Source organism: Hippocampus comes, unplaced genomic scaffold (assembly GCF_001891065.2).
Source record: "Hippocampus comes isolate QL1 unplaced genomic scaffold, H_comes_QL1_v1.1 scaffold177, whole genome shotgun sequence".
Lineage (NCBI taxonomy): Eukaryota > Metazoa > Chordata > Actinopteri > Syngnathiformes > Syngnathidae > Hippocampus > Hippocampus comes.
The window spans coordinates 64,214-76,523 of record NW_017806158.1 but is presented as its reverse complement, the minus strand read 5'-3'; the positions used below and the strand labels follow the sequence as shown (position 1 = coordinate 76,523).

Here is a 12,310-nt window from a genome sequence, read left to right as displayed (position 1 = left end):
CTCCCAGCGGGCATGGGAACTCCTCGGGATCCGCCAGGAAGAGCTTGAAGAAGTGGCTGGGGAGAGGGAAGTCTGGGCTTCCCTCCTAAAGCTGCTGCCCCCGCGACCCGACCCCGGATAAGCGGTGGAAAATGGATGGATGGATGGATGGACGTGGGCTTATGCGCATCTGAGCTCTTTAATATCAACCCTTGAATATTCACTGCATGTGGGTACAGAGAAATGGTGGCATCTTCCCTAACAACAAGCACATGGATGGAAATGTGACCTTTATAGAACAATCACTTCAGTGAGGCACAATGGATAGGGCCTGTGCAGTGTAAAATGATTTTAATCACTCATAGAGGGTTTTCTACTTATATCTTCATGGTAGATAAATAGTGTAACATCTCACCTGCTCCAAGCAAAGCTTGTCTGGTGGGAGCCTGTCCTTCTCCTGCTTGGAGCACATTGCCCATGTAGACCTCATTCACATCTTCAGGCTTTATTCCTAAATTAATACAATGGCATTTAGTGACATCAAAATCAATGTCTATGTATGACCAAAGCACAGGTTAAAGAAAATTAAAAGTCCTTTATAAACAGGTATACAAACTTGAAAACAACAGCTGCAACTGCTTTTCACAATTACGGAAAATGTATTTGATGCCAGGTTTATCAGTGGATCTGGTTAAAAATACATTAAGGAATCGGAGAAATGTGAAACTCTGTCAGCAACGTGTTGGGAATAAACTGTACCCGCTTGATCTATAGCTCCCTTTATGGCAACAGAGCCCAGTTTTGTAGCTGGGACCGCTGCCAGGCTGCCCTTGAAGGAGCCCATTGGAGTGCGGACTGAGCTGACAATGACCACTTCCTGAAACATCGCAACAAAATCTGCGTGAAGTGTACACTCCAAACAAGTACGAGGGACCTAAATATGCACGTTCCAAACTTACATTGAGAGATGGACGAGACGTGTAGGTTCTTGACAGGTATTTGTGAATCTAAAAAAGAGAACGGTGACGCATAAGACTCCAAACATGAATGAAAGTTAAAAATACAGTTGTTGAATTGGTGAAAACAGCTGAGCAAGGAAATACAGGACAATACATGTTAGCGCCCGTTTAAGTGGGCACAATTTAAACTCGCCTTGGCTTTACGTTATGTGTCACAATGTGAATGCCTCGGAGTAAAAAAAAACAATGACCGGCTGATAGCAATAAACAATTCACTTGAAAATCAATAAATTCATGTGGTAGGCGACCCGTGTCAATAATTTATGTTCACAATCAAGGACGAACGCAACCACAATGAAGTTAGCTAGTTAGCTTAGCCGCTAAATATGTACAACTGCAGAAGGCACGGACGGAAGGTAATGCAACATATGACAACAGGCAACCTTAACGGACTGTATTGCTGAACACACCCATGCTTACCAGGCGCTTGCATGTTCCGGCACGTATGGTTAAAAGTCCACTGGGTGACATTTTATAACCCGATGAGACACGTAGTCCACTTCACCTTCGTTTGGGCACTGACACCGGAGAGACTCATGCAGCCAATCACGTGGAGAGGCGTGTTCCTATGACGTAACCTAAAATTATTTCGTCGCGTTGTTAAAACGCAATTTCACCACCTTGAGGCTGAAACCGTTGTTGTTGTTGTTTTGAGTTTTGTTTTCAGAAGGCAGCCAACCCATGTAGTGCAAGAGTCGATTTTTTTTTCGTGGACAATGGTGTTTCTTAATGTCAAATATTTAATATTTAATACAGTCAAAAAAAGTTGAACAAAGGCTCAAACATCAACTGAGGCAAGACTGGGGCCCAACTTACTTTGTAAAGAAGTCAACTTTACGAAAACAAAACATAAACAGGAAACTCCAACAAAACGATTTTTTTTTGTTCCTTTCTTTTTTCTTTTTCGTCTCCCAAAACCAAACATTATTTACTTTGCTTTTCCTCATGTGGCAATGTTGAGGTAAAGAATCCATGACAGTGAAATATATATTTAAAGATGTATTTTGCGTTGTGAAAGAAAAATAATTTGATCAAATATATCTTGTCACTTACTCCCAAAGCTTTATTGAACATGACATAACACCGGTTCTACCATTACATAGCATTATTTTTGCCAACGTTGATAACTAATCAACTCATGAGATTATACTTTTCTAAGAAGCTAAATCCCCTATAAGCGATACTAGAAGTGGCATGAACCATCGAAAAATACTGGAATTCAATGCTCATAGATGGGAGACTTGGGTGACTGTTCAGTCACAATCCATCCAATCACTGCTCATCAGCGTGCGAACCGCTCTTCTTCTCAAATAATTGTATTGTGTCTGCCTGGATCCATACGAGAAGAACAGGTATCCTGCAAAATGTTGAGTCTCATTTAGACAACGTCGTGCTGCAGAAAGAAGAATCTCTGAAAAATGACCCACCTCTATACTCAAAAGCAGCATCAACTCTGTAGCCAATCCCGGGGAGCTCTGTGCGAATCAATCTGGGGTTCCGGCGATCCATTCTGCCTCTCCGTTCGTTATAGCTATAGATTCATAACAACAAACATTACAATCTGACTAATATAGTTGCAGACACTTCATTGCACTATAAAATGTACCTCTTTAAGTACGCCGCTGCAAAATACAACCGCACTATTCAACTAATTGCTGAAGCAGAATGTCTCTGATTTTGTCAATAAAAACACAACACAGTATAAATGTAATGTATATATACATATGCATACACACACACACACACACACACACACACACACACACACACACACACACACACACAGATTACTCACCTCCAGTATTTGTTGTTTACAAAAAAGAGAGTTCTTCCCACAAATGGAATGTGGACGGCGGCATCTACTTTGGTGACAGATGAAGGCAAGCCAAAGTCGCTGAGAGGTTTGGGAAAGCCCGGTAAGACGGTGTTTCTTTTGACTTGCCAGTAGTGGTCCCCTTTGTCATGAAAATGTCAAGTTAATAGGTTGTCAGTGTAGAAATATTTTTGAATATACAGGATCTGCTGTTTCATTTGATCCAACTCATTTGTACCTTCAATTAAAAAAACTGCGCCGCGTGGCCCATACTCATAAGCGGCATCGACTTTGTTGATGCCAGACCAGACAGAATTAATTGTCCTTGTGCTGACACCATCCCAGTTGCTGCTTCTCTTCCAAAAATGGCTTGAAAAGAAATAGAACATTTGAAATATAAGTAGATATTGATGACGCTTCTGGGTAAAAGTAAACATTTGTTTTATGAAGGGGGTGAAATGTAAATATACTTGTCTAACCTGCCTTTGAAAAAATAAAGATGGCGCTGTATGGAGGTTGCAGCATCAAACATGAGATTGCGGCTACACCTGTCTGGTTCTTGCGCAGGTCCGGGATCTGGTTCTTGCGTGGGTTCAGGTTCTGGTTCAGGCTGTGGTTCAGGCTCTGGTTCAGGTTCTGGCTGTGGTTTTGGTGCAGGCTTCATTGTTGGTTTAGTTGATGATCTGACTCCTAGAGAAATTCGATTTGTATTGCACCTTACAAGGTACCCAACACAAGGACGCGTATCTATATGCATTTGACACAAATGCAAATAAAAGAAAACAGCCTCACAGGGTGTATCGGTGGAGATGCGCGCAGTGGAGTGACAATTTGGCTACTCAGTAATAATAGTTAGTTTAGGCCCTCAAGTTGTCCAACTTAAAACAGCAGTCGTCAGTTCAACAGCAGCAGTCACTTGAGTTTGCCACTCTGACTTTGATGGAAATAGTGTTGTAAATATCTCTTGAGCCTCGGACAACATGCAAATACGCTCAAACACGAATGGCAGATACTCACTAGTTTTGCTAACTAGAGGCTAACTTGCTCTTGCTTTTGCTAGGATGACAGCCAACATGCTAGCCGGATGCAGCAACCAATCATATTTTAGCAGTTAGCAGTGAGTGTCCTACAGCTAATTATATTGCAATGGAGGGCTCCCTGCCTAGAACCTTAGTGGGATACAAAATAATGTGTCAGCGCATGACTATCACGCCACATTTAAAGTGAATGAGAGGAGCCGCTTTAATTGGTCAGGAGTGAATTTGGCTGTGATCACCCCCACCACAGCGCAGACAGCCCCTCTTTCTCTTAGATGCACCATCCTGCACTCATCTCCAAAATTGCCAATAGTGGTTCGAACCCATCGCCGTGCAGGAATTGGGCGGTTCACAAAATTAGAGCCCATTATATTATCCAGATGTACAGAATCTCACATTGTGGCATTATTTTAATCGCTGCCAAGAGGCCAAACTCTCACCATATAGTGCCTGCACTCCTTGGCGGTCATCTTCTGGTAGCACATAGCCTTCTGTGTTAATGTACCGGTAGGTGGGGAACATCAAGGCGGTTTGAACCTTAGAGTGGGATAACCCGAGTGCATGTCCAAACTCATGGGCCGCCACTAAGAACAGGTTGACTCCTGTGAACAAAATCAGTTAACATGGAAACATTGGCTACATGCTTAGCTTTGGCGGAGTATGATTTCCATTATAATGATTAATTGCGGGCGCACCTGATGAACTAAGAGTCCAGGTTTCATCTTCATCAAAATGAGTGTCACCTCCTCTGCCTCCACCAGGGGAAAAGGCATGAGCCAAGACTCCACCCTCCCCATCAAAGGGTGCAAAATCTCCATGATCTGGTTTTGCAAGAGACATCAAGTTAATATCCTATTCAAGTTTGTCCCAGGACGAGTGGGCACTTACCGTGAGCCTTGAACTTGATCATTATGTCCGCAGTGCCTGTTTGAATCTGCTTGAAATCCAAAGGAACAACGTCACTGTAGATCTGCAGGGCCTTGGCAAGTGTGGCATCCACGAAACTTTGACTCAAGTCCGGTGTATATTCAGTGATCCTAGTAACATTTAACACACACTTAATTAATTGTAAGCTTAACCAGCTGATTCAGTGGAGAACTATTGCAATGTGTTCCAATATAAAATTTCGAACCTGTATGTGACCACATTCTTGTCCCACTTGGGTTGCCCATCAAAGTGGGCATATTTGAATGTCGGTAAGTCTGTGAAACCGCAGCGAGGTTGTAACATCACTTCCATTGTGTCGCTGTCCAATTGACCTGTCACCTCCAGGCCAAAAAACTCTTGCATCATTTTGAGAGTGTCCGTGAAGGAATCAAGACCGCTGCGCCATTGTTCGCTACCAGTGGTGACGCCCACTTCAGAGAAATATTGAGAAAGGTAATCCTAGACAAAAGAAAACACATGAGGATTAAAAACTTGTAAATTACTTGTTGTTTGCTCAAATGTAGTGTGGGTTAGCCTTTTCAATCTTGAAAGGATGGACTGAATTTTTAGCTTTTTAGAGGTGTAAGAAATGTTTTCAAGTTATATAGATGAGTGGTTCGGAAAAGTTTGCAAACTGCTTTGAACCCTTAGCATTGGTCGCATCATCGGGAACAAAGTCTCCATTTCTAAACAAAAAGTGATGTACAGAATCTGAGGATACCATCACGTTTAATTCTCTCCATACTCTCAGGTTGAACTGATCAACAGTTACAGCGGTGTTTACCTGAGCTTTAGCGTGATCTTCTTCGCCGGTTAGGATGGTCGGCACAGCTCCGCTGAGAGCTACTGTCATCATCATCATTAACGCAACCTTGACAATTGATGGACGTTCCATGATTATTATCCTCCTGCACGTAAAGACTAAGTGCCTGCAAAAATTCTTCCTCCCGTGCTCTGCACACTCGTAAAGCCCTCGGTTAATTCCCGAGATAGTGTTTGGGATATGAGGTTAAGAGCAGAGAAAGATGCAAGACTGGGCAGTGAAACATTCCAGTGACTGTCTGAACAGGCCCCTTTGCAAAAGTATGAACGGTAACTCTGAATTAGATACACAAGTTTGTATCAATATTTGGAGAGACAACATTCTGAAGATGTGGCGAACTGCTTGATGAGCTTGTGTTTATGATATGAACATAAACGAGGGAAGTGTGTTTTGACACAAAGGGGTTTGCTTTGTAACTACCTTAACGTTTTCGAAAATTTGCTTTCTTGGATACCCATGTCTTGATTCTAATTTTGTGTATTTATTTATGTGAAACCAAACAAACGTGGCATTAGACATTTGGATTCTTCAGCACGAGTGGATTTTTCCCGTGAGCTGATTGCTGCGCATCATCGCCAGTCTGTTGACTGACTTGCATACTGTGTCTTGGTGGTGTTGTCACAATTACTTATTTTGTTTCAGTGCTAACTTTTCTTTGATTAGTTGAGCTGCGCTCCAATTGCTCTGAAGCAATGCGATACATTGCTTTAACGGCAGCGGCGGTAGGGGGAGCGGGGGTTTTGTCCAAAATTAGGTGACGTTTGAATTTGCAGCACTGTTGTAAATAAGGACCCCCCCCCCCGTACATCCTTTCGGGTCTCAGTCACTCAAAATTATTTCCAACATGTGACCCAAAAATGAAAACAGGAATACAAATCATACAAAATTTTATTCATAGAGTATATTAATGTAATACATTTGAAAATAGGTTTTATGAAACCATATATTTCAGTCATTCTATATACAAATGAGGTGCATCACAAAAGTTCCAGGACTGGTGTCACAAAAGCGATTTCAAATCCAAACTATGAGTTTTACCCTTTCAGTGTGGGCCAGGCGATCGACGAGCTCGTCTTCACTTATTATGGGAGAAGAAGCGAGAGTTATGGCTGGACAGCTACACCCGCTTCTCCATGAAAATACACCAGCTCGCAATGTCAAGGGAATCTGTCAGTTCCAAGCTCAGAAGAACATGGCTATGCTGGACCAACCGTCGTCCTCATGGTTCAATGTGATTTTTTTTTCCCTCTTTCCCAAGCTCAAAGGAGTCATCAGTGGGATCCATTTCGAATATGTTGATGACAGGCTAAGACGAGAGAGTTGCGGAGGATACCGGAAGAAGTCTTCAAGGAGTGTGTGCGAGTAATTTTATATGGTATAGCTTACCAGCATGACCCCTTTAACCACTCAACAATGCATTATGTGTATGTTTCCCCCACCCCTTTAGAAGTTCATGTAACAGACCTCCTTAGTAAAAAACAAGGAGAGAGCGTAGCTTTTCAGAGCTGTACCGAGACTGTAACTGTTAACACATCTCAGCTCCAGAGCTGGTCTGAGATCGTAATGGATTACACTCGGACGCTCTCCTCGTGAGAAAAGACAACTCTGCTTGACTCCTAGTCTCTCTTGTCTTGTGGCAGAGAAAGCTCGGAAAGTGTGTTAGACTCTGGGGGATTACTTTGAAGGGGGAAATTCATAGTTTGGATTATAAATATATCTTTAGTGACAACAATCCTGAAATATTTCTTACACACAAGTAGCTTACAAAAGAAATTTTGGGTCAAACTGGTCTAGAAGTTAGTGCAACGTAAGAAGTAGCTGTTTCTCAGTACACGGAACAATCTTCCTGTGGCCAAGTTGTACTCAAACATGTAAGGTCCACTGTAAATGTAGGTAAAACCTGGAAAACAGATTTAATGTTAGTTCATAAAATATTCTTCTCATTTTTAATTAAACTCTTCCATCCATCCAGGCAATCAATTTTTGTTGTTGTTGGTGGTGCGAACAGTTTGTTTGACTCACCTCTGTATTGGAAAGCCGCCGTCACTTTACTCAGACCAGAAAATGTCTCATCAATACGTTTGGGGAATCCAGAGTCCACACTCTTTTTGGCCTCATCAAAACTGGACAATATCATAAAGGGAAATTTTAAATCGAAGCTCAGGGTATAATATTTGTTGAAAAGAAAACGTCTGCTTGTTAATTACCTGTAGTAGTAACTGCCCACAAAAAACAGAGTCTTTCTTGATTCCACATCATAGAACGCTGCGTCAATTTTCCTCACACTTCTGGGCAGGCCGAATGTAGTGAGTGTTTGGGGATAGCCACGGACTAGATTGTAGCCAGCGAAAGCCCACACTTGCTGATCTACAGGTGGAAAAGATAATAATGGCTTGATTTGAATATTGACACAGGGTTGGGACTTTAAACAGGTTTCATAAAAAAATCAAATGTACCTTTGAAGATGTAGACTCTGTCGGCATGTTGGTTCTCGTAAGCGCCATCGATGTTGACTGGAGCACTGGGCCAAAAGTTGGTGATGCGACCCTGCTGAGGTGACCTGGCCTGCGGGAAGCTTCGCCACAAGAAACTGAAAGCACGCATTTATAAGTCATTTATAAGCAATATTCATAGTTTTCCAGTCTGTATTATTATCATTATCCAGTCATACCCTTCTTTAAAGAAAATCATTTCTCCTCGCAGGGTAGCCACAGCATCAAGCACCATGGTCGAGTCACAAGCATCAGGAGTTGTGGGTGGGGGAGGTCCTGGCTGAGTATCTGTGTTCGGGCCTGGAGGTAAAATAGTTTTGGAATTACCGTCTATGCTTGGGTGGTGGCGGGGAGTTGCATTTAAACAGCCTGTTGATACACACCATATAAAGTCTGGATGCCTTTGACATCATCCTGGGGCAGGACGAATGTGTCAGGATTTCTATACGAGTACGTGGGGTACATGAGGGCGCCTGGGTCATCAGAATGAGATAAGCCCAAGGAGTGACCAAACTCATGGGCTGCTACCATGAAAAGGACATATCCTGCAGCAAAAAACAAACAATGACATCATTCCAAAGCCCTATAATGCTTAGTGTATGGTATGCAAATACACCCGAATAACACACCAGAATTTGATCGGAAGGTAAAGGTCTCATCCTCGTCAAAGTGAGCATCTCCTCCGATGCCAGGGGATGGGGCGAAGGCGTGGGCCAGAGTTCCATCGGGGCCATCAAAGGGGTAATAATCACCATGTGCTGAGAATAACAATATGATCAAATCAGATTTGGCAAAGTCAAATCAATATATTGATCAGGTATCTCAATGGATCAGCTAATACGTGGAAATTATTCATCTTTCGGAACCATCTTCCAAGTTCCAATGAGCTGGCAGGATGTTTGCCCTTAAGCTCTGAAAACCTTCTTAACTTCAAGATGCGACATGCACTCACATGCCGCTGGTGTTGTCATGCAATCATGTTATCGGTGAGTGATTTGTTATGTAACAACTGCATAATTGGTCACTCAAAAATGTACTCCAGCTCAGCCAATGGCCTCTGTGAGTAAGTTGTTGAGCTAATTATTTATTGATTATACACATTTAAAAAATTATACAAATATATATATATCAGATTATAGTAATTAATTAGTTTTTTTTTTGTTTGGTGTTTTAAGATATTTTTGATAACAAACATACCGCAAACAAGTCACAACCAAAAGCCATTTAAAAAAATGCAATATACAGATAGATTTTTACTTACACTGGCGACCAAATGAAATCATGATGTCCGCTGTGCCGCTGTACATTCTCGTGAATTTAAGAGGAGTAACTTTGGCCCAAACGTTCAAGGCTTTTTCAATTGAATTGTCGACTTCTGAGCGTGACATGTCGGGGGTGTAGTTCTCGATTCTGCAGATCGGGAAAAATACCGAAAATTAACCTCATTCGTAGATAAACAAACAAACAAATAAAAATGTGTGTGTGTGTCATCCTAGTGAAAAACTATTTACCTGTATGTCAGACTTTTTTTCTGCCACTTGAGGTTGTTTCCAAAAGTGGAGAAATGGGCCAAGTTATTATCTGGCACGCCACAGCGGGGCTTCTTCATCATCGCCAAGGTGTCAGCATCCAGTGTTCCCGTGATTTGTAAACCAAAGAATCTCTGCATTTCACTCAGCCGCTTGCTGAGCTGACTGATCCCACGTCTGGAAGGTCCGCTTTCTTCCGTTAGGTTGAAGAATGACTTCAGGTAACCCTGCAAAAAAAAAAAAAAGCAAAATAGAGAAAAATATAATTGTGAATCAACAAGTTCAAGATGCCTAAAAACTACAATTCAGGTGCAAAGAATGGCCGACGTGAAAACATTTAAAAAGATAACAAATTCACCTCTGCCAAACTTTCATCTTGACGATTAATTTCTGCAACTGGAAGACAGTAAACTGCCAACGCCAGGGTCAGTACAATGCAAAGGCTGAAGGAGCTCATGTTTCCTCAGTGATTGTGTTGTGTTGCCCCTGCACTGGATGTGCTGTTATATAGGATCGGAGTTGGGGGGTGGGCGCGTTGAGCAACAGCGTTTCGTGAGTCAGTGATGAGTAAACAACAAGACTGGATTTGATTAGTCACCAAATAAAAACGATGAAGACTATGATGACATCAGCAACCGGAAAATTCTATTTACCGGATCTGCATTTATTTTTTTTTTAATTTTGGTAATAATTTTCCCTCAAATGCTCTCTTCAACATTCATTTAAAAGCAAGACGTGCCATCGGCATGCTGGGTCTTGTCATGTCCATTTTATGAGCTGAGCAACATTTTTCTGTCGTTATTTCCATGCTGGTGCTGGATCTAGGACAGAAAGTTAGCAGGAGGTCTAAAACGTTTCCTTATAGAGTGCAAATGTGCATAAAGCTGAATGATATGAGGTTCAGGGTTCAAATCCGGCTCCGGCCTTCCTGTGTGGAGTTTACATGTTCTCCTCGTGTCTGCGTGGGTTTTCTCCGGGTACTCTGGTTTCCTCCCACATTCCAAAAACATTCATGGCAGGTTGATTGGGCATCCAAATTGTCTCTGGGTGTGATTGTGAGCGCGAATGCTTGTTTGTCTGTGTGCGACCTGCCATTGGCTGGCAAGCAGTTCAGGGTGCCCCCCGCCTACTGCCCAATGACGGCTGATATAGGCTCCAGCACGCCCGCCACCCTTGTGAGGATAAGCGAATAAGAAAATGGATGGATGAATGCACTTGCAGAATAAACACCTTTGGCCACTACTAGCATGAATCATAAGTAGGCCAATGAGTCATGTAATCAGTCAGTAACACACTGGTTGGTATCTTTTGTTTGGTGTCTTTACAGTCGCTCCTAAAATTGAGGGTAATTCAGATTTATTTTCGGATAATATAAAGCTTAGGTGTCAAAGTCAAGGCCCGGGGGGCAGATCTGGCCCGCCACATCATTTTATGAGGCCCGCAAAAGCAAATCAAGCATGTCAAGTTCCATGATGCTTGCTAAAGTCTTAACCAAAATTTCAAATTGTCACATGTAATCCACAATAACAGTCATTAATCTTGACTTCTGATTTTAAAACTAGTTATCCATTTTTTTTTTGTGCACTAAATATGTAATATATGGAGGTGATAAAACATTTATATGGCTTTCCAAAATTCATTAACGGGCCTCCAAGGGAAACCGTAACTACAATTTGGCCCGTGACAAAAAATTGTCACCCCTGATATAAAGCTACAGTAGTCAAGAAAACTGTCACATTAAGGTGATAATTGTCTTCAAGATGGCTGTGGCGGGTAGGATAAAAGAAGTAGGCAAGAGTGAAAACAGGAACATTGAAACAAAACAAGAAAAAGCATTTTCTAAAAAGTATGAAGATCATCAACAGCCTCTACTACTAATTCGGAAGGGAATCTAAAGTGATTCATGTGTGTCATAAATCTACAATGACCTGATAAGAGCTTGACAAAAAGTCCACACTGCACAGGTGGGAAGGAGCTGATGGCTGAGAATGGAGTCGATGACAGATACGGGTGAGACTAATGAGTCAGCGTATACACAAGGGAATGACAAGCAGTGACACTATAAATTGAGTTACACACTCGCCAATAATTTGGCCTAAGTGAGCATTTTCTTCCAGTTAAATCAGAAAAGGCCAGATTGACGGACATCTCTAAAAAAATTATCCTGACCGATTATTGTTATCACTGACAATAACACTTAGTACCTGTTCAATATTTCTGATTGCAAATCCTTATTTGTGTGGTCAAAGTTCTTCTGAGCCACAGTTTTGTCACGTAGCGAGGTGGTGGTGGACCCCAAAAAGCAGGCAGGAGGGAGGAGCAGGGTGTACTTGAAAGATTGTATTAAAACTCAGAGAATACGAAATCCAAAACAAACAAAGTCCAAAGTATCAAACAAAAACCATGACTGAAGCTCAAAACTATCAATAACAGAAACATGACCAAAAACATGATCTAAACATGACTGACAAACATGACAGCAGCAAGAAGCAACAATGACCCGACAATGATTGCTCGGGCTGGGAGTCCTTTTAAAGCCACTAATTACCTAATGACCAACAGGTGTGCAGCTGCAGGGGAGCCCGACAGTGCCACCTGTTGGTCCCAAACCGAATCATGACAGTACCCCTCCCTCAAGGGACGGATCCCAGACGTCCCAAAGTTGTCCAAAGGCTTGCCTCGCCGGGGAAC

The 12,310-nt window shown here is 42.2% G+C and overlaps 3 protein-coding genes across 4 annotated transcripts in view; all 3 read right to left on the bottom strand.

Annotated features, from left to right (window-relative positions):
* Positions 1-1,557, bottom strand: part of acat1 (acetyl-CoA acetyltransferase 1) — an 8,614-nt gene extending 7,057 nt beyond the window's left edge. The window contains exons 1-4 of one of the 2 annotated variants that reach the window (XM_019895290.1): positions 1,419-1,557; positions 939-986; positions 739-856; positions 395-490 (exon numbers count right to left, since the gene is read on the bottom strand). In XM_019895290.1, coding sequence (XP_019750849.1) covers positions 395-490; positions 739-856; positions 939-986; positions 1,419-1,469 — 313 coding nt within the window. In that variant the 5' untranslated portion in view covers positions 1,470-1,557. Of the gene's footprint in view, positions 1-394; positions 491-738; positions 857-938; positions 987-1,391 lie in introns of both variants that reach the window. The other variant, XM_019895289.1, reaches the window with a different exon arrangement.
* Positions 1,558-1,930: 373 nt separating this feature from the next.
* Positions 1,931-5,790, bottom strand: LOC109531161 (macrophage metalloelastase-like). Its single transcript, XM_019895286.1, has 10 exons — positions 5,560-5,790; positions 4,981-5,234; positions 4,737-4,885; positions 4,544-4,669; positions 4,289-4,450; positions 3,291-3,501; positions 3,050-3,180; positions 2,794-2,953; positions 2,426-2,529; positions 1,931-2,355 (listed from the first exon to the last, which is right to left on the bottom strand). The coding sequence occupies exons 1-10, from the start codon at positions 5,668-5,670 to the stop codon at positions 2,252-2,254; spliced, it is 1,512 nt and encodes a 503-aa protein (XP_019750845.1). The 5' UTR covers positions 5,671-5,790; the 3' UTR covers positions 1,931-2,251.
* Positions 5,791-6,843: 1,053 nt separating this feature from the next.
* LOC109531163 (collagenase 3-like) lies at positions 6,844-10,111 on the bottom strand. The gene is made up of 10 exons (XM_019895288.1): positions 9,978-10,111; positions 9,602-9,846; positions 9,352-9,500; positions 8,720-8,848; positions 8,474-8,635; positions 8,270-8,390; positions 8,055-8,188; positions 7,806-7,965; positions 7,621-7,721; positions 6,844-7,498 (listed from the first exon to the last, which is right to left on the bottom strand). The coding sequence occupies exons 1-10, from the start codon at positions 10,074-10,076 to the stop codon at positions 7,389-7,391; spliced, it is 1,410 nt and encodes a 469-aa protein (XP_019750847.1). The 5' UTR covers positions 10,077-10,111; the 3' UTR covers positions 6,844-7,388.
* Between the last annotated feature and the right edge of the window lie 2,199 nt (positions 10,112-12,310).